This window comes from Rhea pennata, chromosome 1 (genome assembly GCF_028389875.1).
Source record: "Rhea pennata isolate bPtePen1 chromosome 1, bPtePen1.pri, whole genome shotgun sequence".
In the NCBI taxonomy this organism is placed as follows: Eukaryota; Metazoa; Chordata; class Aves; order Rheiformes; family Rheidae; genus Rhea; species Rhea pennata.
In genome coordinates, this window is record NC_084663.1 from 56300796 (window position 1) to 56324863 (window position 24068).

General features: G+C 49.2%; 1 protein-coding gene across 2 annotated transcripts; it reads left to right on the top strand.

Moving 5' to 3' along the window:
• Positions 1 to 1439: 1439 nt before the first annotated feature.
• On the top strand, positions 1440 to 21872 carry CBX6 (chromobox 6). Of its 2 annotated transcripts, none has more exons than XM_062587865.1 (5): positions 1440 to 1548; positions 1711 to 1754; positions 1886 to 1951; positions 2184 to 2250; positions 13021 to 21872. In XM_062587865.1, the coding sequence occupies exons 1-5, from the start codon at positions 1480 to 1482 to the stop codon at positions 13984 to 13986; spliced, it is 1212 nt and encodes a 403-aa protein (XP_062443849.1). In that variant the 5' UTR covers positions 1440 to 1479; the 3' UTR covers positions 13987 to 21872. The 2 variants fall into 2 exon arrangements, with proteins under 2 accessions (XP_062443849.1, XP_062443860.1); XM_062587876.1 differs by having other exon boundaries at positions 13075 to 21872.
• Positions 21873 to 24068: the final 2196 nt, after the last annotated feature.

The following is a 24068-nucleotide window of genomic DNA, read 5'->3' on the forward strand; positions in this document are numbered from 1 at the left end:
TCTGTCCGTTTCCCATCTCACCTTCCTCCTCTCTGTCAGCATTCAGGAACCTCTCCATCCCCTCCGCCTCAGATGTGGACAACGTGGCTGGGATGCGTCACCTCTTGAAGTCCTTTCCCTCTGACGCAGGCAGCTGGTGGTGGCTGCAAGGTGAAAAAGACCAAACGAGTATGAGATGCTCTTGCCTGGATGGCAAGCATGGTGCCAGCTGTGACAAAATGCTTAGTTCTACCTTCTGCCTCCCTCGATCTGGGGGAAATCCACCTCTCCGGGCCCTGCTGGTGAAAGACGAGTGAAGAAAGGGTCGGTGAAGGCCCAGGCCCTGGGAGCGCTCCCTGAGGCCCGGTGAACAGTAGCCAAAGGGTGCTAGCGCTCTGCAGGCAGCTGGCGAGCTCACGCTGGTTTGGGACGGAGCAGCAAAAAGCAAGTTGGCCATGCCTGAACTGCCCGTCACAGCCCCCTCTTCCTCCAGAGAGCGTTATTCTGAGATGCATCCCTTTCACTCGCCCTAAAAACAGCACTGAAGCCAAGCCAGGGAGTATCTCCTGGGGAAGAGCCACGAGCACCAGGGGCCATTCCCTGACTGCCGCAGGGCCACGGCCTTCCATTTTGAATTACAGGGAATTATTTTTAAATGATGGAAGTTTGCTCCATCTTTTTAGCACCTGCAAAGATAGTGTAAAGCACACTGCAAGTTAAACAGGATTCTGCAGTAACACGCAGCACGGGGAATTCCTTTAAGTGACTTAACAAAATGTTTTTTTTTTTTTTAATGCTTGGCCCGTTTACCTTGCAGGACCCCACGCTGGCTCAAAAACGAGGGCACGTAAAACTGCCAGTCAAAAGGAAAGAGAAAGGAAGACTCGAGTGCCTTTGTGGCCGGCCTCTGCCTGTGCCGCCAGGCTAAGGCTACCTCCCTCCCCGCCCAGGCCTCCTGCCGCCGCCATGTTGGTCTGAGCAGGCGAGGCGCAGGGCGGCGACACCTCGCCCTGACCCTGTGCTTGTGCCCCTAGATGAGGCTGTGTGGTCTCCACGGCGAATAACGTTTTAAATAAAAGAAGGCAGGAGGGAAGGAAATGGGCTCGGGGGGCACAGCCGTCGTGCTGCCCGACTGACCAGCGCGGGAAGCAGCCTCTCCCTCACACTCCTTCCCCGCCCCCCCGTCCTTCGCCGCGCGGCCCCTTTAAGAGCCGGCGCCTGCGCCCGCCTCCCCTTCCCCTAGCAACCGCCCCCCCGAGGGATGGCCGCGGGGGTTGGGGCGCGGGGCGGGGGGGGGGGGGAGGTCACGTGCCGCCGCGCGGCCGCGGCGGGAGGGGGCGCGCGGGCGTGCGCGAGCCGGCGGCGGCACGAGGAGGAGGAGGGCGGCGAAGGGGGGGGGGGGGGGAGGCGGAGCGAGCGGGCGGCGGGCGGGATTATTATGGGCTGTGGGCGCCGCCGCCGCCACCGCCACCACCGCCGCTACCGCCACCGAGGAGCAAGATGGAGCTGTCTGCAGTGGGGGAGCGCGTCTTCGCCGCCGAGTCCATCATCAAGCGGCGCATCCGAAAGGTGAGGGGCGGCCCGGGGGGCGGCCGTGGCCCCGCGCTGCTGCCGCCGCCGCCACCGCCGGCGGCTCCCGCTCCCGCTCGGGCGGCCCGCGGCGCCCCCCCCCCCCCCCGCCGCCGCCCGCCACCCCCTTAACGCCCCCGTGCGCGGCTGTGTGTTTTGCAGGGGCGCATCGAGTACCTGGTGAAGTGGAAAGGCTGGGCCATCAAGTGAGTGGGGCCGGGGGGTGGGGGGGGCGAGCCGGAGGCAAGGGGCGCCGCGGCGGGCCGCCCCCGGGGCCGCGGGACCGGCCTGGGCGCTAACGTCGCTGCGCGCCGCCTCGGCGCCTCTGGCCCGGCAGGTACAGCACCTGGGAGCCCGAAGAGAACATCCTCGACTCGCGGCTCATCGCGGCCTTCGAGCAGAAGTGAGTGGCCGTTCCCCCCCGCCCCCCCCATCCCCTCTCCCCCTCCCGGGGGGAGCGGGCGCGGTGGGGAGCGGGGGGGGGGAAGCAGGTTTGGTTGGCTTCTGTGTGGTTGAGCGGGAAAAGACATATACGCTTCCCCCTTCCCTCTTTTCCTTTAAAAAGAACTTGTGTGCTTGGCTTTTTTTTCCTTTGGGAAAAGTTTTAACTTCTGAACAAATTTGACTCCCTAAAGGGAACGAGAACGTGAGCTGTATGGGCCCAAGAAGAGAGGACCTAAGCCTAAAACTTTTCTTTTGAAGGTAACTCTTATTTAAATAACTTAGGCCTGCCTAAATGTCTCAGAAAAACTCACTGACTTATGCCCTTGGAAGAACTGAACTTTCAAGTGATTTGTGTGTGCCTTGCTCTGGGAATATGGGGACGACTGGACAGGAAAGCGGGTGGGGGGCAGGGATGCAGAAGTAAGCGCATGAGGTGTGCGTGTGACGGGTGCCCCAGCAGGACAGTCAGTACATGCGGATGTGCGTGGTGAGGCTGCATTCTTTTTTCCAATATTCTCTCCCTCTTTACGGCCTTCTGCTGTCGCAGTAGAGAGTGAGCCTGCCCCACTCCCTCTTCCTACAGCAGAATATTCTATTCAGTCTGTGTCCTGTAACTTAGCAGCACACTGAGTAATTGGGCAGCTGTGGCTAGAGTCCTAACTGCCATTTGTACTGTTCTTACCATCTTTCAGCATGTAGATGCTGTATGGGTGTTTTATGGAGGGTTTGTGTTTTGATCTGAAAACTGCAAGCTTGTTTTTTTTTTGTTTTTTTTTTTTTTTGGAGGGGGGGAAGGAAGGAGGAGCGTTTCATTTCTCTTTAGGAAAGCAGCTGAAGTTTCCAAATCTTCAAGATCTTCTCTCAGATCTTCCAAATCTTATTTACAAGATAATACCTTTACAAGAAGGTATCTTTATAGCATCTCTGTATTCTTGTGGGGAAGATGAATAATGAGGATAGTCCCTAGCACACCTTCCCCTGACTCTGATTTTTTTTTTTAACTAGGAAATGTGGTAGTTGCATGACAACTCATATGAGTTATGTGGATTACTGTTCCACAGACAAACCTCCTTTCTTTGCTCCCTTCTCCCCTTCTTCCTCCTCCCAACTATCCCAATATCAGACCTTAAAAAAATGGAGAAACACAACACACCCTTGCGGTTAAGACAGTTAAGGGAGTAATCAGCTTCCCTGGTTTGATCCAGTAAAAAGCCCTGGAACAACCAGGTACTACTCCTCTAGTAAGGTGTCTCTTAGTTATTCTGTGGCTTAAGTCATTGTATCTGTTTCCCCATCTGTAAAAAAGGTTAATACTCTTGTCTACATGACAGATGTTGGAGCTTTATTCAAGTTAGTGTAGCGTTTTAACTATATGAGCATTGGAGAAGAGCAGTGAGGGGTAGGGTGTCATCTGTCCCCTGCTTTGAGAGGACTTAAGAAAGTACATAGGAGAAATGCAGGAATAAGGGTATTCAGATGCCCTAAGTAAAACCCAGGGAACTATGGTGATGCTGTGAAAGTCCTGTTGATGGAACTGTCTGCCTTTTCCCACACAGCCTGTTTTGTTGCTAACGTTTTTCTGTCTCTACAGACTGAAAGCCATAAACATAAGTGATGTGTGCTACTTCTTACTCTTTATTCAGTTAAATTGGACTAGTTGGTTTTTCTGGCGGTTGTGCATTAAACGAAAGCCTTTTGTTTAGATTTCAAAAAGTGCAGAGAAAACTTAAAGGGAAATCACCAGCTTAAAATAGTTCTCTGCTTGAATTAAAAAAAAAAAAAAAAAGTGTCGCTTGTAACACCTGACACTCTTCATAGTGGCAGACAAGCGTTTCTTCTGTGTTTATGCTATAGTTTTAGCATTACTGTGTGTAATCAGTTTTGTCTTTTTTGACTTTGCGTGTGTAACAGGTGTCTCTAAAATCCATTGCTAATTTTTCGTCTCCCCTACCCCCTTCCCCCCCCCGAAAAAAAAAAAAAAAACAAAACTTCACACTCAGTTTTCTTCTTCTTTCCTCGCTCTTTAAAACCCCTGGAATTTGGAACCTGTATTATTCAATAACATCTTTTGAATTGCATCCCTGAAGTGTTTCTGTAGTACATCATCTTTCTCCCAGTTTGTCAAAAATTACTGAAAAACTTAACGGGTTTGTATAACTGACTTGAGACTTTGGAGAGGATGGATTCAGATAGGGAGCAAGACATGATCTCATGAAAACTGATGCTTCTTTATGGGAAACACTGAGCGGGGCAGAACACTGGCACTGCCACTTGATTTGTGGCTCTGGGAAACATACTGGTGAAACTGTTTAGAGTTTTGTCTTGTCGTTTTCTGTGAATTCTGATCCTACCCTAAAAATAACCCCCCCCCCCCCCGGCCAGGCAGCAAGAAGTAACTCTATCTCAGTTAGCCCTATCTGAACATGTTCAAGCTCTGTTCAGACAAACAGCTAGCAGTGTTACTGCTGCTAGAAAACCAGCTAAGACCAACATGCTAGTCAGTTCTGCTTGGTCCATATATCTGATTCAGTCACTTCTTCTGACTTGGTGAAGACGGGACTTTGACCTTGTTAATCCTGCAGACTGAATGCTGCTACAGGAGTAGCGGGATTCTGTTCTGCCTCGCACATCATTAACAGTGTTTTCAGTTCCCTCAGCTGCAGAATCGTTTGCCAATGAGAATTTCAGAGGCAGGGGGAGAAATTTGACTCTAACATCCCAGAGGGAGTCTTCAGAGTTGGCAGTTAGAACAATATTCCTTTTGATCTACCAACTAAACAGATTAGGCCTGGATGGAATGATGTTTAAATAGGGGTCTGGCCTAGGACTGCTTTGGTGGACTAGCCTGCCCTTGAATCAGTGGCTTACCAGGATTTTTCGTATATTTAAACTGAGCCTCTAGTAAGGCATCCGAGTAAGTGCTGTGGTGCTGTCTGAGCCACCGTCTTGTGCGGGTGTTCTAGTTTGCAGTTGGGGCTGGATTTTTTTTCAAGGGATTAGTTCTGAAAAGCTGCAGATAGGCACCCAGGGGGATTTACAGAAAGCATTCCAGCAGGTTAGTTGCCCACGCCTTTGGAAAAGTTCTGAAAAGCTGCATCTTTGGCCACCTGCTGCCTTTGTAAGCCAGGCTCCGATTGGTGTGAGCTGTCTAACACTTGCCCTTTCGATCAGACTCAAAGGGAAATCACAGTCCAGGCTTTGTAATATCGCTACCAAGAGGGCTGGCCTTGAAAGTGACCCCTTCAAACTTCAATCCCAAAGTTTGGGAAAGGAAATGGGTCTTTATTCTGTGTGTCTAGGGGCAAACTTTCCCACAGCTGAGATCAAACTTGGAGGCAGTTGTAATTTTTGGGAAGCTGATGATATGCTGTAAGCTCTTCGTGTGAGAAGCAGAGTCCTTGGTTTGAAACAGGTAGCACTACATGTAAGGCTCTTGCCGTACTACTTAGGTACCTGTGGCAGAATTCTTCCTTGAGGATGAGCGCTTCAGCTTGAGGACAGAATGGAAGCTTAGAAAGAGACGTTAACGACGTTAACCCCCATAAATGCTGCAGTAACCACTCTCTCTTCCTCTGCTTAGTTTGCTTTTTTGTTTTGTTTGGGTTTTTTGTTTTTTTGGGGGGTGATTTTTATTTTGTTTTACTTTTCCTCTCAGTGCTAGGCTGTGAGGAATGTAAAACTCACCAGTCTAAAGTCTGGCAAGTACTATTAAGAGACTTAGCCTGGTCTCTAAGCTTAGTGGGTGGCTAGCGAATATTTCTGTTCTGGGTAGCTGCAAATACTAAGGTGAAAATGCTGGAAAGGGCTAAGGGGGAGGAAGAGGTTACTGAGAGCAGAGTAAGGAGGAGGGGCCCAGCTGCAGAATGAGTTTTCCCATTTGCTTCCCTCACTGTCTAATTCAGCAGAGTGGAAGAAGGGACAGAATAGCGTGGTCACTTCTCCCTTCCTTGAACCTGAGTTTCTTCTGATCTCCTCCCTGTTTGTAAATTATCCCTGAGCAGTTTGAAACCACTGTTCCTCTTTGTAGCATTTTGTTCACTATCCAGTGAGGAGACTTTAGTTTATGTAGTTTATGGCAGTGTTGCTTGGTAGAACTGGACCACAAACTAGCTTGCAGTTGTCTTGTCACTTGGAAGGCTGCAGAAGAAAGGGCAATAAAAAGATGGAATGGCAGCCAAAAAGGGGAATGAAGAGCTCTTACAGATACTGTTTGGAGCAGGGACTGTGGGAATGCTGGTGAAATATGCATTACTGGTTCTGCTTTGTCTTTTATGAGAGTAGTGCTACTATATTGCAGCAGCACTACTGAATATTACTTGACTTTGAAATAATTAACTAGGAATCTGTTGCCTTACAAGATTTTTTTTTTTTTTTTTTTTACTTCCAAGTTGCAGACACTTTGACATAAATGAGTGAGTGAGGTTTTACAGAGCATGTGTAAGTGTGACTTTAGTGTATCTACTCATGCACCTCAGTGTGTTAAGGGAATGAACAAATATGCTTGCTGGGCTTCAAGGGACATTTATTTAGAAATAGTAGGGAACAATGGAGATGATGATTCCTGGGGCAGTGAGAGAGCTGTATGAGCTAAATAAAGGTGATAGAGGTCCCAAAAGGGAGGGAAGGAAGGGAAGCAATCCTAGCAATTGCTTTGCTGTCATGACAGAGCACTGCAGCAAGTCTCTAGAAACTGCATCCTGATGTAGGCTGAGCTGTAAGTAGGAAGTGAGTTATTCTCTATGTGTGCTGAGTAACTTTTCAGTACTGAGCAAATCCTGCAGGTAAAAAAAAAAAAAAAAAAAGGAAAAACGCAAAGAATAAGTTTCCTTTTGGAAAAGTTCTTGCTAGGTAGCATAAATTGTGTTGGCATAGCTGAAAGGACAAAACAGCTTTGTTTTTAAGACTTTGTGCTCAAACATTATGCGAGTGTGATAGAGGAATGGATCTATAACAGGGAGAAGTGCATTTGCAGCAGGTAAAACTAAATGGTGAGCCTTCTGCGAACAGGAGGCACTTAGAAGCAAGAAATAGAAATGAGTGAGCCCAGAAAATACGCTGTCCTCTGCAGAGTAGAGTTGAATTTGTATAGTTGATGCCCGACTAAACCTGATCCCATGTCTGGTAGAACTACAGACCTTTTGCAAGTGAGAGGAATGTGGGGGCTGGTCTTAGATAAAGCATCTGATACTATTTTTCTTGAAACCTTACCTGGAAAAACAAGCTCAAGGTAAGCTGAATATTTGCATACTGTTCTTTGGAGCTCACATTGAACCTGGTCACTGGGAATAGCAGTGATGCACCTGGGGAGGACTGTTAGGTCTCAACTTAGCTTATCTCTTAATAGTCTGGCAGAGGAGATCAATGGTGCATATATTCTGCATGGAAACTACTGAAGCTGGAATTTTTAGTAAAGGCAGAGAGCTGAAACATGAGTTAGAAATAGGTCCAGGCTGGAAAAAGTGCCCCAGAAGTAACTGAAAGTGCAGACATGTAGCAAATAAAGGATACCTAGTATTTTTGGCACACTTTAAAGGTAGTAGTCATGGGCCAGGGCTCTGTGCTAGCTGGTATGTAAGCACAAAACAAAGACAGGTCTTCTGGTAAAAACAAGACATGAGCTGATAGATTAATGTGCAAAGACAGAAAGTACGATCAGCAGGGGTATGAAAGTGGCCATGCAGTGACCGTGCCAGCATTACTGTTTTGTGCTTAGTGTAGCTGATGGGATACTTCACTGAGGAGTTTGCAGTGTATAAGGGAGCTGTGGATGTTTGTGATTGCTTCCACCAAGCTTGAGGGGTGTTGCTGGGGGAAGGCCTGCTTCTTTCCCCAGTGGGTGATAGAAGGTAACATTGCAGGCCAGTAGCAATTAGATGTCTTGACTGAGCAGTGAGGCACAGAGGAGGCCTTGAAAGTGACATGTAGCAGAATTCATCAGTCTGAGGTGTGATACAGGACAGTAAATTAATCTAGAAGACATGCGGTCTTGGCAGCAGGAGAATCCTGAAGGATGTCTGTGTGTGTCTACCCAAGGTGTGGATCAAGGATTTCTGCTAATCCATCTGTCTCTGTACTCTTTGCCTGGCTTCACTGTACTGTTTTTTGGAAATGGGCATTGTGTTGCACTTTATTCTCCACTGAACAATGGTAAATTGGAGAGAAGCCCAAAGCATGAGAGCAGCTATGCTTAAAGGGCTGGCTATGGTGAGCAAGGGGAAAAAGGAGGAATAAAGTCCTTAACCCAGACTGTCTTGGTATGGTAACACCAGAAAGCAAACACGACCATCTCTGTAGGTTTTTGTCCTTGTGTCTTTAGAGGGACCCATGAAAAGGAGAAGCAAGTACAGCCCTAAATCTGCATCAGTCTATGCCTGTGACAGTCTGCAGGGGTCTGCCTTCCTCTCAGGTTGTGGCTTGCGGGGGTGTCTGTAAATCACAGTGCTTTGGGGTGTGTGTGTAGGGGGAGACTTTGTGTGCGATGAAGGGAGTTCTCATGGTACTGCCACTACATTCTGGTTTGTAGGGTCCCAGGACAGGAACACTATCTAACTTTTCATTTTCTGAGCTGACTTGGGGCATGGAATAATGTGTGAAGCTGAGCAGAAAAGCTAGCTGAATTTCGAGATGTTTCCTATACATTTTGGGGTCCATCTGTGCTGGGAATTTTTACTTCTAGCCACATTAAGAAGCTATACACACACCAGAGCTAAGGTTCAGGCATTGTCTGTGCTGTCTTTGCAGTCATGTCACTTGTCCTGAAGTATTTGTCAGTCATCTAATATAAAACTGAAGATACCTGGTGCAGGTGAGCCATCAGTTTGCACTTTCTCATAAAGCAGGTGAAGGAGGCCTCATTTTTGCAGCCCTTTTAAAGCCAGGACATAAAAAATGCTGCAGTGAATGATCCAGCATTAGCCAGGGAGGAACAAAATGTCTTCCGTGTCTCCATTCTTTACTTATTCTGGGTCTTCTGCAGTTCTCATTGGGATCTTAGTGGGATAATAAGCCCACTGGGTGGCAATGGAGCTCTCCAGGGGTGTGGGCCCAGGGCTCTGAGCTTATTGTGCAGAGCTACCCTGGGCCCCTCGCCTGAATCTGTAAGATCACGGGCTTTACAAGAACATTCTTCCCCAGCCGTTTCCTTGGTAGGAGGCACGGCCTGCAGGGGGACAAAGGAGATGGTGTTGGAGTGCTAAAGCTTATAGTTGGCAAGAAGCCATCCTGATCTTGGCGTGTTCTAGGGGGCAACGGGATAGAAAAGTTGGGTAGGAAAAGCAGCTGTCTTTCGGTGCTGCAGTTCTTCTCGTGCCCACAAGATGGGGAAAGCAGCTCGCTAGGTGGGTAACTGGAGAGAGGCTGACCCTCTGGAATCAAGGTGTGGGTTACTTTTGTCAGTGACTGCCTTTGGGGGTGAGGGAATAAGATAAGAAGTTTGGGGGCAAGGAGCAGGGTGCAGGTTGGGAGACTGAGCTCAAAGCAAGAGTAGCTCTGCCTTGAATAAGAAGGTGTAAGAGTGTGTTCTGAGTTTCCCTGCCCACAGGGTCTTCAGGCTGTACTTGCTTAGCTTACCAATGAGGCTGCTCTTTCTGCTACCAGCAAATGTTCCTGTCTGTCTGGTGTGTGACCAGGGCAGGCTTTGGCATTATCTCAAAGTGGCAGAGCTTAAACTTTCTTGTCCCTGGCCCTCAGGGAGAGCAGACACAGTGCAGTTAAGCTAGTTTTCTTTGTGTGTATGTGGTGTTTTTTGGATTTTTTTTCCCTTTGCCTCTTGTCCTGTCGCGTGGGACAACTGAAAAGAGTTTGTCCCTTGACATCCTCCCTTCAGGTACTTACAGTCATTGATAAGATCCCCCTCAGTCTTCTCTTCTCCAGGCTACACAGGCCCAGCTCTTGCAGCCATTCCTCACAGAGCAGTTGCTCCAGCCCTCTGATCATCTTCGTAGCCCTATGCTGGACTCTCTCCAGTAGCTCCATGTCTCTCTCGCACTGGGGAGCCCAGAACTGGACACAGTACTCGAGATGAGGTCTCACCAGGGCTGAGCAGAGGGGCAGGATCACCTCCCTCGACCTGCTGGCAACAGTCTTCCCAATGCACCCTAGGATACCGTTGGCCTTCCTGGCCATAAGGGCACTTTGCTGGCTCGTAGTCAACTTGTTGTCCACCAGCACTCCTAGGTCCTTCTCTGCAGAGCTGCTCTCCAGAAGGTCAGGCTGGTACTGGTGCCTCGGGTTATTCCTCCCTAAGTGCAGGACCCTGCACTTGGCCTTGTTGAACCTCAGGAGGTTCCTCTCTGCCCACCTCTCCAGCCTGTCCAGGTCTCTCTGAATGGCAGCACAGCCCTTGGGTGTGTCAGCCACTCCTCCCAGCTTGGTATTGTCGGCAAACTTGCTGAGGAGGCACTCCGTCCCTTCATCCAGGTCATTGATGAAGAAGTTGAACAGGATGAGACCCAGCTCTGAGCCCTGGAGGATGCCACTGGCCACAGGCCTCCAGCTAGACTCTGTGCCACTGATGACAACCCTCTGAGCTCTGCCTTTCAGCCAGTTCTCAATCCACCTCACTGTCCACTTTTTCTAACCCACACTTCTGAGCTTCTCTAAGAGGATGTTATGGGAGACAGTGTCAGAAGCCTTGCTGAAGTCAAGGTACACAATGTCCACTGTTCTCCCCTCATCTACCCTGCCAATCATTCCATCATGGAAGGCTATCAGATTGGTGAATCCATGCTGACTATTCCTGATGACCTTCTTTTCCTCCATATGTCTGAAGATGACATCCAGAATGAGCTGTTCCATCACCTTTCTAGGGATGGAGGTGAGGCTGACTGGCCTACAGTTGCCTGAGTCCTCCTCCTTGCCCTTTCTGAAGACTGGAGTGACACTGGCTTTCTTCCAGTCCTCAGGCACCTCTCCAGTTCTCCATGACTCTTCAAAGATGATGGAGAGCGGCCTGGCAACAACACCCGCCAGCTCCCTCAGTACTCATGGGTGCACACCATCCGGGCCCATGGATCTGTGAATGTCATGCTTGCCCAGAAAGGTCTCTAATCCTATCCTGTTCAACCAAAGGAAAGTCTTTCCTTCTCCAGGCTTTCTCCCTTGCCTCCAGGTTCTGGCATTCTTGAGGGCTGCCCTTAGCAGTGAAGAGTGAAGCAAAGAAGGCATTCAGTAATTCTGCCTTCTCTGTATCCCTTGTCACCAGGGCCCCTGCCCTCTTCAGTAGAGGGCCCACATTTTCCCTAGTCCTCCTCTTGCTGCTGATGTATTTGAAGAAGCCCTTCCTGTTGTCCTTAACATTAATTGAGCCCTTGCCAGACTCAATTCCAACTGGGCCTTAGCCTTCCTTGCCGCATCTCTACATACTCTGACTGCATTCTTATAATTTTCCCAAGCAGCCTGTAGCCCGTCCTCTCTCCCACATTCTGTGTACTTTCTTCTGTCTGAATTTGGCCAAGAGCTCCTTGCTCACCCACACAGGTCTCCTGCCCCCTTTGCTGCACTTCTTACTCATAGGGATGCACCACTCTTGAGCTTGGAGGAAGTGATGCTTGAATACTAGCCAGCTCTCCTGCCCCCCCCTTTCCTCTAGGGCCTCAACCCATGAGACTCCACCAATTAGGTCTCTGAAGAGCCCAAAGTCTGCTCTCCTGAAGTCCAGGATTGCAATCCTGCTTGTTGCCATAGTTCTTTTCTGCAGGATCCGGAACTCCATCATCTCATGGTCACTGCAGCCAAGGCTGCCCCCAGCCTTCACATCTCCAGTCAGTCGTTTTCTGTTGATTAGGACAAGGTCCAGCAGGACACCCTTCCTTGTAGGCTCCTGTTCCTGGTTTATTCCTATTTTGTTGCATTAGTACCTCTTAAACAAGTGCAGCCTTCAAAAGGACAAGACAGTCTCTTCTCTGGAGACAGTTAATTTTGATTTGAGTTCTAGCTGGTCTAGTCTCCGGCTTTGAATACTGGACCTGGCTCCTAAGGCAGAGTTGGGATTGTGATTTGTAGGCTCTGTTTCTTGTGTTTAACTAAAATGGCTCTGGTGGAACTGATCTGCTGAAATAACCTCTCTTTTTCTTTTCTTCTGACCTTTGGATTTGATACTTAAGTTCATCAGGCCATCTTCACCACTTCCATCTCTCTCCTGACCCCTTTCTAACATGCTTACTAGAGCAGAAGAGTCTGCTTATGGGGAGGGGGAGAGTATGCATTACTCTTCCCCTATCCTTTGTCTTTTAATCATCTCCTAGATGATCAAATGCAGTTCTCTCACTTGGGTCTAGTCCTCTAGGTTTGGGTTCTCAGCGGAAGCCATGTTGTTGATGCAGGGCCCCACCAACAGCCCAAATACCTAGCAGGGTGCTTAGTTGTGTGGCTGACAGTGGGAAGCTCTATCTACTGTCTGGTGAAGGAGAAGGGTGCTAGAAACCATTAATTGTGCCTCTGAAACATAGCTAGAGACTGTGTCTGCTTCCTCCTGGGAGAAGCATGTGTTGTCAGGGACATTTGCTGTGGGAGTAATTAGCTGCCCCCAAAGGATGTAGACAGTGCCTGTTGGTTGCATAGGGCCTTTGCCACAGCTATTGATAGTCCATAGGTCATCAGCCAATACCTGCTTTTTGCCCCCCATCTCTAAAATCCTCAGCATGTTTGTCACCATGCAGTGGTGTCTCTTGTGGCGACCACCTGCTTCTTTGTCAGGCTGCAGACTGCACTGGGAGTCCTTGGTGCTGAAAACATGGCTTTTTGCAGTCTGAGATGAAGCTTTGTAGCTGAGGGGTTATGAATTTGTCTCATCCCTTCTGTGGAGCCAGCACAGAGGGGAGGCTGTCTGTCCCCTCTCACTGGTAGGTTAAGCACAAGGTTGGAGGGGCAGGGGAGGCAGTTATCATCAGTGTGGGTATAAATGAGATCCTGTGGCATGGCATTGTCAGAAAGGGTCTGTCCCCAGGTGAGGAAGGCCTGTTTTTGAGACATGGCTGCATCTAGACTGCCTCTCTGACCCTGTTTTCTTTTCTCTCCCCACCACCGCAGGCTCGGGCCCAAGCGGAGGCCCTCCACATTGGGGATGTACACTTTTCTGTCAAGCCTGGCTCCAGCACCTCATCTCCTAAGCTTCACTCCAGTGCTGCAGTGCACCGGCTCAAGAAAGATATCCGGCGATGCCACCGCATGTCCCGGCGCCCTCTGCCCCGTCCAGACCCCCAGAATGGTGGGAGTGTGGGTGGAGGGGCTGGCATCCGTCCCCCTGTCTCACCCTTCTCTGAGACCGTCCGCATTATCAACCGCAAGGTGAAGCCCCGTGAGCCCAAGCGCAGCCGCATCATCCTCAACCTCAAAGTCATTGACAAAAGTGGGAAGCCTGCCAATGGGGCTGGAGGCCTGGCTCGGCCCAAGATCCCTTCCCGAAACCGTGTCATCGGCAAGAGCAAAAAGTTCAGTGAGAGTGTCCTCCGTACCCAGATCCGCCACATGAAGTTTGGCGCCTTTTCACTCTACAATAAACCGTCTGCTGCACCTGCCCCCTCTCTGGAGGGCAAAGGGGAGGCTGAAGGTTCCCAAGCGGCCTCCTGTGGGCTCATTATGGGCTCCACCCCTTACGATGCCCCCAGCTCCAGCTCCTCTGGCTGCCCCTCACCTGCCCCCCACTCCTCATCTGACCCAGATGATTCCCCTCCGAAGCTGCTTCCCGAGACCCTCAGCCCAGCCATCCCTGACTGGCGTGAGTCAGAGGTCCTCGACCTCTCAATCCCGCCTGAATCAGCTGCCACCAGCAAGCGCTCCCCTCAAGGAGGGTGTGGTGGGGGGCAGACGCCCTCCTTGTCCCTTTCTTCTGACCCAGAGCAGGAGACCAGCGATTGGCGTCCCGAGATGTCACCTTGCTCTAATGTGGTGGTCACAGATGTCACCAGCAACCTCCTCACAGTCACCATCAAAGAGTTCTGCAACGCGGAGGATTTTGAGAAAGTGGCAGCAGGTGGCGGAGGAGGCAGCAAGTGAGCAGCCAGGTCCCCCTACTCTGGGAGTGTGGGGGGAGCTCTACCTGTGGTTGTGTGAATGGCTGTCCTTAGTTCTCTCCTTCTCCCCTTTGCTGTCCCTCTGCCCTCACCACCACCCTTCTTCCTCCTTTCTTCCTGCCCACTCCCTCTTGCTCAGAGGCTGTGGCATTGCAGTGGAGAGGACAGGGGCATCCAATGTTCCTGGGTGCCACTGCTGCTGGGGGAAAGTGGGGAGGTTGTGGTGGGGCTGGGGAGTGGTTGTTTGTCCTTGAATGTGGTGTTGTCCAACTGGCCATGGAGCCTTTGAGGATGAGGGGTCAGTGAATGTGTGTATGTGTGGGGGTGGTGGGGAAGGTGCTCTTCCCCTCCTTCCCCTTCCATCTTTCTCTAAAAATGAAGAGGAGCTCCAGACCCTTGAGAGGGGGTTGTAAGAGGATTGGAGCCCTCACCCACTCCCCCTAAGCCTTCTCCAACAATGTGCATGCAGTCTCTTCCGTTCCTCTTGTTTTTCCTGCTGCCGTGACTCTGATCCTACTGTCTTCCCCCTTCTTGGCTTGTGGCCTGGATCTGCCAACTCATATGCTGCAGTCATGGCAGTGGCTGATCCAGAGGCCCACAGAGCAGTAGGGAGAGGGGGAGGTGATGTGTCATGCCTAGAAGGTGCTTGTGACAAAGCTGGGGTGGTTGGGCCCTGCCCCATGCGACGTATGCCCCACACTGGCTTCCCTTTTGGCTATTGGTGCTACCTTGGCAGTTGTATAGGCACTTTCATGTGGTCTGGTCCCTCCTCTTTGTATCTTCCAACCTGCCCAGCCTTGCAGGGGGAAGGGAGGAAAAGGGGAGTTCTACTTCTGGCCCAGATATTCCTCCTCATGTTCTCATTACTTGCACTTGCCTGGAGGAGAGGGCATAAAATGCCCTTCCCCAGCCTTTCTGTGATGGAAGTGGGAGCTGGCTGCACATCCATCCTTCAGTTTGGGAGAAGATATGCTGATGGTGCGATGCTCCCCCAGCTGGGTGAGGCTGATCTGCTTTGTGTGTCAGCTTCCCCTGAACCTTTTTGCTTCCTGCCTACTCCACTCCCTCAGAGGGAGGGAGGGACGCTAATGCTGGTCCTCTGTTCTTGTTTTTTTCATCTCTTTTTTTTTTCTCCCCTTTTTTGTGGATAGCCTGGAAGAAGGCTTCCCTTTGCCTTTCAGGATCTGAAATGGCCCTTACAACTGTCAACCAAAGGTGCTAATAAGATAACTTTCTCACATCATATGCATGTGTGTTGATTTCTCCCCACAGACACACACACCCAAATTCCTGTGAGTTGATCCAGAAATCTTTACCCCTTGCAAGTGGGAGGAAGCAAGACCATAACTTGTCATTTTTTTTTTACCTGTAGTTCCTTCTTGCCCTTTCTTGGACATGCTGTTCATGTCCCAAATAAGTTCTTTATTTCACCTGCCTTTTGTGGCTTGCTTGATTTCTGTCACTCCTAAGCTTCGCGGTGTAATACCATTCCTTTGCTCTCTCTTGCCCTACTTGCCCATGGCTGAACCTGTAGGTGCAAGGAAAAGAGGTGCTGAAGTATCAGTCTGTGGGAGACTCACCTTCTCAGCTCTGTCCCCTGGGATGGGTCAGAGGGGTGTTACTTTCACATACATGCTGCAGAGGTGAAAAGGGTGGAAAAAATTCCCTGCATCAGGGCTCATCTATGTAAAAATTTGTCCTGGACAAGCAAACACAAGTGGAATTCACCCCTTTGGTGCTTGTGCATGAGGACACTTAGGAGCTGGAAGCTATCAGCTGTGAGAAGTGTTCTCGTGTGAAGTAGTGATTTTGTGGTTGTAATGGTCTGAGGGTAGAAATGAGGCAGTTTGTGGGAGAGAGGTAATATTTATTTGTGCAAGTGGTACAGTTGTTATGGCAGAGGAAGACCATCTTCTGACCTTAATTAGGGCTTCTGTGCCCAGAGCTTGTCTCTTCCCCTCCTCCAACTCATCAGTTGGTGTAATAAAATCTTAGCTGCTCTTCCCACAAACATCGCCTCACAGAGGGTAGAGTTCAAAATTGCAGAGCATGATGAATTCAAACCAGTTGTGGTTCAGTGCTTGTGTAGACAGTCTGAGGGGGGATTCCAGGTGCTGTTAGTCCCACCCTTTGCATACCTTTCCCCTCCCTACCCCTTGTTCAGAAAGCTTAGTGGACTTCATGGGGAAGCAGTTGCATTTATAACTGAATTTGGGGATGGGGAGAAAAAAAAGCTTCCCCAATTCATTCACCAAGCTAAGGCTTCCTATAACTTGTTGGAATTGTGTGTGCGTCTGTATTAATACCTGTCTGTATTTGTGTCTTTATTTTTGCATCTTTCCTGTGCCTGACCCACCTAAGGATCCCTTATTTTAACATAGCTTATCCTTATGACTGCAGCCTCAAAAGTGAGCAGGTTGTAGCTATGGGGAAAAGCTCTATCTTAGGGAAATAGCAAGAAGATTCTTCTTTCTTTCTTTCTTTCTTTCTTTTTTTTCCTGTCTAAACAAATAACTGTAATCTGAGGCTGCAAGATAAGAGGAACTTCTTTATGGGGTGGATGCATACTGGCCAGTCACTTTTCTTGATTGTTAAGTTACTGTTTGGTGTGTATGTGGTGATGTGTTTTGTTTTGTGGTGATGAGATTCTGAAAAAAAAATTTAAGAGTTTAAGTGGGAGATAAAAGGGAACTTGAATAGGAAACTCTTGATGTATTTTGGCCAAGATGTGTTCGCTTGGCAGAATTCTTTTCCTCAGTGTCTCTTGTATGGTGTTCTTTGGGGGCAGGGGGCAGGAATTGTTTAATGAAGGGTTTTTGCCTTTCTCCAGAGTGACAAGTAAGGGGATTGTCTGTGAAGAGCAAAACAGTGGGTCATTGTAGGGATACTCCGTGAGGACCTTCTTCCTGAGGTGAGGCAATAAGGGTATTTGTTGTGGCAAAGGAACTCGTGCAGCAGATCCTCTTTGTGGAGGAAGAAAGGAGTATGATCCGGATTGCAGACATAGCTCAGCCACTTGTGTGACAAATCTCTTCTTGGATGGGTCGCCAGGTGGGAATCAACCCTGAACCTCTGGATCTGAAATCAAGATCCGGTGCTGTTTTGAGTTAAGAGATCTGTTAACTTGAATGCAGCAACAGTCTCAAGTGGACAAGCCACTTGGGGCTGACTAACCTACCTTTGCATTCACATGGTTTACGCTCCTCCCCCTAAATTTTTATTCCTGCTCTTTACTGGAGATGGGAAGGAAGATCTATCCATGCCCTTTAAAGAAGGCATGGGGTTGGTGGAGGAGTTCATTTGAAAGTATCCCCTTCCTTTCCCCGTAACCCCTAGAAAAAAAACAAAAACAGGGAAATATTCTCTGTGTCTGTGCCATGTTTGTTCTCTTGTTGTTGTGTTTTTAGAGGAGATTTTATGATGGAGTGGAAAAAGTGAAATGATTAGTTTTGCATAAAAAAAGAAAAGTAAAAAAAAAAAATTTCTACAGGGAGAAAGCGAGAGAGAGTTTAAAAATGAATAATAAATGCAGTGATTGCACAAACTGTAGCGGTCTTAGATGGTCCTTAGAGAAAAGAGTATTTTGTAGTATTGAAGCATGTATGTCTGGGATGGTGTTTGGCTTGCTTGAACTGGAGAGAAAGGCATTCTGGGACTAAGCAGCAATCTGAGCTGAAAAGGCAAGTTGCATGTTGGAGGAACCCTGTCTACAAACCCTTCCCGTCCTTGCCTCCCAAGTGTTGGAGTGAGTTTCCTTCCCTCCCCTCCCATACCTTTCCTGTGAGCTAAGGTGGAGTCTTCAAATCATTTTCTGGCCAAGTGGCCCTCAAAAATGGTTGATCTTGTTCTGCCAGAATCAGGCCAGCAACATAGAAACAGTTGACTTTGCATGCACAGCAAGCTGCTAAGACTTGGGGTTGGCATGTACCTTTCTTGCCAAATTGCTGTCTTTTCTGTTTTCCTTCCCCTGTATCCAAGCAGGATTAAACATGATGGGCTTATCTCCTCAGAAACAGATATGCCTCCCCTCCTTAGGGTTTCTTAGCTTCTCCCAGTGTCAGTTCTGGGGAGTGGCATTTTTCATACAGGATTCACCCCATTAGGACAAAGGACTGAATCCCATCTGTTTGGAGTCCAATGTCTCACCTCTGACAGTGGCCAGATCTTCAGGAGAAGATGAGAGCTGCTTTGTGTGCTGATAAGTTTCTGCCAAGTGAGGCATACCTTGTCCTTGAGACTGCCAGAGACCAGCAAATGCTGGAGGAGCTGGAGAGACAAGGGTCCTGATGGGATTTCACTTGAGTAGGATTGCATTCTTCTGCCCCAGCTTTATGGGGGGTGGGAAGGAAGAGGTGTCCTAACATTTCTACAAAGTGAGGAGGTGGCTTTTGTGTATTGGCTTCCCCATCCAAGATGTCTCTGTCATGTGTTCATCTGGTGTGTGGGAGAGACTGCAAGGAAGAGGGAAGCAACCAGATGTTTGTGTCTGAACTAAAGGTGGCAGGCAGGGGATGCTAGGATAGTCTTACTTGTCTGGACTTCTCTTGTGCCCTTAGGTGTGAAATGGCAGGTAAAGGGCGTATCCATGCCTCCCATAGCCTGAGGTCTTTCTGGGACCTTTTTTTTCTCTGCCCACTGAGCTCTGCTAGTGGTTGCCTCAGCCTTCAACTTGGAATGGCAGCCTCCTGTCTTGTGTTCTCTTCTCCTCGCAAAGCAGGAATAGAGATGTGTGAAGCTAATGAGATGCAAGTTCTTTTCGGGGTGGGAAAACATAGAAATAGACTGCAGCGAGCAGGCCCAGCTGTAGTGAGCCATTAGCTTAATCTGTTTTCAGAAGGGAAAGGGAGCATTTCTCCATGTCTCCCATTACCGAAGTTCCCAGGGAGATTTATGAAACAAAAAACCCAATCCAGCCCTTTACCAGGTAGGAGCTGTCTCTGAGCTGAGTCTTCCTAGGGATTTCACTCCCTTTCACAGCCCCTCTTTGTAGAGGAGGTTTCAGCAGCTCACACCTCTTGGGGACCTCCCAGCAGGGAGGAACAGCTTTCTCTGGGTTGCTGTGCTGAAGGATAGTGTCCCAAGTCCCACGTGCTTCTACCCACTTCAGTGGCTTTAAGGTTAGTGAGACTGCTTGGGGGCAGATCTTTCTTCCCAGAGAGGTGTAGCAAACCTGGAGTATGTGTCTGGCTAAGTGCTTATTTGTCCCTTGCCTCCTTCCCTACCTTCTGACAAGACTTCTTCCTCCTTGCCTGGTGCATCCTTTTACTCCAATGTTGCTTGCTTTTTGCTGCATTTTTCAATCGCCCAATAATCGTGCAAGAGCTGGGATCTTATTTACTTTTTATATATAAATATATAAATATAGAAGAAACCCCCTCTCCCTTCTTTCCCTCCTCCTTACCCACCACCCCATGTGTAGCCTGTTCTGATCTCTGTTCTGAAAGCAGTGTTGTAGAGGATTGACTTGGGGCTGGGGATTAGGTGCCTCCTGGCTTCTGTTCTTTCTTGGTTTGCTGTGGCCTTTTTGCCAGCTGTTTCACTGCCCTGTGCCTCTGTCTTCCTAGTATAAAAGTGGCAGTGGGTGGAGGGGGCGATCCCACTGAGGGTGCTGGGAGGTTGACTCCAATGATGTTTGCAGAGACCTAGAGGAGTGCTGAGCATTGCTTCAGAAGTCCCCCTCTCCCTGTCTGTGGTTCCTTCTGTAGATAACTTTAACGACTTTATTTCATTGTTGCTTTGGGTTTGCGCAAATAAGTGACTTATTTTTTTTATGTTCCTCCCCAGAGTGCAATGAGTATGGCTTCTTTTTTGGGATGTGGATGGGAGGAGGTATTGGCATCTGTCTCCACCCTTACCCCCAAACCTCCCCCCCATCCTGCATCCTTCTGTCCCTTTCTAATGCTGGCCTCTGTCAGACTGACATGTCTAGTGGGGTTTGTGCCCTTATCTGTGCAGGGGCGATGGCCCTGGCACTAGCAACTTCCCAGGCATTCTGCATAGTGGATCTAATGTGCCCTGTGTCCTTTCTTATAGAGGTGTTCAGGAGCCTTGAGTTCTTCTTCCAAATTTCTCCTTCCAGGAGTGAAAGATGATGTAGTTAATCTGATCCTCCTGTGGTGGTGGATTGTCCCTGGCAGTTCTTCTGACCCTTCTGGCTTGTGTGGTGTGAAATGAAATGCTTCCAGGCTGTCCTTAGGGTGGGAGTTTTACCTCCTCCTTGGAGTGTTGCGTTTTCCACCCTTCCCTTCCAAGGGCCCACCTGGGAGCCCCAGAAGAGGCAGTGCTGGGGGTGGAGTTATTGGGGAATTCCCTCAGCACTCCTGGGCTGAGGGGAGCCAGAGTTGGGGAGAGGCTGGAAAGCACAGAGCAGAGGCTGTAATGTAGTAGAAGAGAGAAAGAAATAAGGTGACAGAAGAGCAGCTAGATGCAATCAGAGTGATACCAGCTTCAGAAATGACTCAAATTATGTCTGGTGGGAGGGAAGGGGCCTGGGAACAAGTAGTTGAAAAAGCATTTCCTTTTGCAGGGCCCTGTTCCAGCAAATTGCTAGAGCACGTTCTTGACTTCATTCCTTGTTCAGCCAAGCACTTAAAGCTTGCAATAAACTTTCAGGAGCGTTGTTCACTGCATCAAAGCACTTCATGGGGCTTTGGGGCCTCATGTGAGTAGCAGGGCTTTTACTAACTCCAGAGCAAACACCCAACTGTGCCCAATTCTGCAGAGGTGCTGCGGGCTTCCTTGCAGGTCAAGGCAGCAGGTGGGTTCTCAGTTCTTTGTCTGCCTTGGAGTAAGTTTGCTGCTGCATCCAGGCATACTTGCTGCACAGGAGGAGGTAGTCTTGGATCAAGTTCTTAAGCAGAACAAAAATTTGCCATGATGTTCTTAGAAAAAAAGCTGGATTTTTTTGTTGTTGGGCTGGTTTTTTGGGTTTTCTTGTTTTTGTTTTGTTTTGTTTTTTGTTTCCTGGAGCTAAACAACTTGACCTGCCCTTCCCCTCTTCTGCTCACTTACCCCTGCTATTAAACCTTATCTTCTCCTTAAGAATAGAGAATTCTCTGTTTTGGGGAGTGTAGTGTTTTTGTTTCATTTTCTTTCCTTCATTTGTTTTGGGGTAGAAAGTTGTCCAGTGGTGGTGGAGGACAAGGGCCTGCCTCATCTGTTTCTTCCTTTCACCTTCCCCAGTGCCAAGCTTAGGCATCAAGTCCTGCAGATTTCTGCAAATATTTAACTTGGAGCAGGCAAGTTATCCTATTGAACTCTGTGATGCTTGAGTGCTCCAGGTTCACACTGTGCTTGAGTTTTGGCAGCATCAGGACCTTGTTCTTTATCTAACAGGATGTCAGACCTAACTCCTAGAGTGGTAGTGGTCCTGATGCAACCCATCTGTCTCTTTATTTCCCCTCACTTGGCACAGAGTGAAGGTGGTGATTTTTTTTTTTTTTTAATTTAAAGTAAACCTAAATATGTATCTTGTATTTTTTTTTATTTTGAAAAAAAACATTTAATTAAAAATTGTGCACGAATGAATTGTATATCTATATATTTTTTTGTCTTACAATTTTCATTTTAAATATAGTGTTTGCATTTTCTTTGTTTTGTTTTTGTTAATCCAGTTCCCAGCTGGCTAAACTCTGTCTAGAGTGGATGGGTGGGAGGCATAGCCACTGGGGGGGGGGATGATTTGATCACCCCTTCCTTTGGTGCTTCCCATAAGAAAATGGTTTGCTCCAGGTTTGGGGGTGGGGGTTGTGCTAATTACTCTTGTATTCTTGTACATTTTGTTCTTTCTGCTGCTCTTGAATATTGTATCAATGCCAGAAATGGGGAGTTAAAAAAAAAATAACCCCAATAAATTGTTACATTCCAAAACATATTGTTTTCTTTGGGTGATTTGTGCCCTACTGTCAGTGCAAATGACCTACAGAGTTGGTAGCTGGGATTGAAATGGCTTGTGAACACCAGAATTTTTCCCCTGCAGAGGGGCTGTGTGGTGCCTTGTTGGGATGGACACTGCTAGCCACAGGAGCAGGCCAGCCTGCCCTGAGCTGGTTGGCCACGGAGCATGAAGTGCTGCTGACTGGACACAGAGGTTGCAGAGAAGCTCCAAAAAAAGGACAGCTGAGAGTCCAAAAAAAAGACTTCTGTAATACTGGGGGGAAGGGGACATTTGAGAAACCCCAAACTGTTGAATTCAAAAGCTTGCTGCTTAGGGAAAACAGAACTCCCTCCTTCAACGTGCTTTGAAGAACCTCTGATCTTTTCCCTCGTCTTTTTTTTCATGAGAGTCTAAGAGCAACAGTGTTTGGCTGAAAAACGTTTTAGGCCGGGAGTTGGGAAAAGCCTGAATGCATGTTATGACAAATGCTAACCTAAGAAATACAGTAAAACATAATATGTGTAGTCAAAACTTCTACCTTTACAGCTGTCTCTGACCAAAGCTGCCCTAATGACACCTTTCTACACAGTCATGGTTGGGTTTCACTCTTAGGGGAAGAGACTGAAATGAGTTCCTTGGGTCTTTCTGAAGGAGAGTCACTGCTTTGTCAGTGACTACTGAGAGCGTTAGCTTGAGATATCTCAGCAGGGTCTGAGCTTCAAAAAGTCATAGGGCAGAAATGACAGGTTCTGGCCCACGGGGAGCAGGGACTATTGCCCACCAAAGTGGAGGACAGCCAAGATTTCACGGCATTTGTATCGTGCTGGTAGGCCTTCCTCCTTCACTACTGCTGCCTGCCAAAATGCCAGCAGGGCCAGCCCAAAGCAACCCTTTCCTCTCCTCTTCCTGCCTGTGCTGCTGGGTTTGTTCAGAAGCAAATGCATCTCCATCAACCACCATCTCCCTCCAACCTCTGCTGTCTGGAGAGGCAGAGATGCCAAACTTGACCAGAGACACCTCCAGTGAGGTCTGTTGTGTCAGCACTGATGCTGGCAGACCCTATAATTGTGTAAGGTGACCCAAGCTGCACTCGCAGGGACCTGAGACCTGGAAATAAAAGCAATCAGACTGTTGGTGAACATTCTTGTTGTGTGGATTCTGCAGATCCCAAAGGAAGAAGGACGGAAAGCTTCTGGTCTGAGCAGGAGCTGAAGCTGGGGCACCTGTGTAGGGTAGGGGGGCTGGCAGTTGCAGAGAGGTGTCAGTGAAGCCTTTTGCCTCGTTAGGTTGACTCTAGGTGTGCCCCCATGCTGGGCAATTGCCCCGGTGGTAAATCCCTAGCCCCAGAGGCCGTGTGTTGCCCTTCCCCTGGAGGCAAGCCTGCAAGCGGGGCCTGTGCCACGCCAAGGCCATGCACCAGCTTGCCAATTTGGGGGTGCAGGAATGGCTTTGAAGCAGGATTTTTGGCAGCGTTGCTCTAACCTGTTTGTGCAAAGGAAGGGAGGGGGGAGCAAATTTCTGGCTCCCAGGAAGGCAGCGGAGAGAGCGCCGCAGGCTGCCGCGTGGGTTAGCAAGCGAAGCGAGCCTGGTGCGTCGTGGGCATGCTGCTCAGATAAAACTGCCCTCGTAAATGCCAGCTGCGTTTGCCTAGATAGATACTTTCTTGTATTGAAATGCATCAAACACGAGGGAAAGCGCGCCTGCTTTCATGTGTCTGGTAATGAGGGGGGGCTGTCCCCTTTCTTCACCCCACCACGCTGTCGGCCCCCAGGCACGCGAGTACCGCGGCAGCCCCTTCGGAGCAGCTACCAGCCGAAAGCACCGCCTGGGCGCTGACTGCAGAAGAAAGGAAATGCTTTAATCGCTGAGCGCCTTCTCGCGCCAATGCAACGGGCCTTTACTGGGCAGGAGCAGTCACCGGCCTTGCTGCTGCGCCCGGGGGAGTTTTGCTTTGCTCTTTCTGTATTCACGGCTGTGCTCGCGTCTCCCACCACAGCCACATCCTCTTTTCCTTCCCCCAGCTCCCTCTTGCTTAAGCCTCCTCACAACACGTCCTCCCTCTGCCTCTCCTCCATCCATCACCCTGAACCTTTCCTCCCCCCCCCCCCCCTTCAACCCCGTCCCAGCTGGCCGGCAGGATGGCGAGGGCTCATCCACCGCTGGGGACAACCAGCCCTCACGTGTCGGGA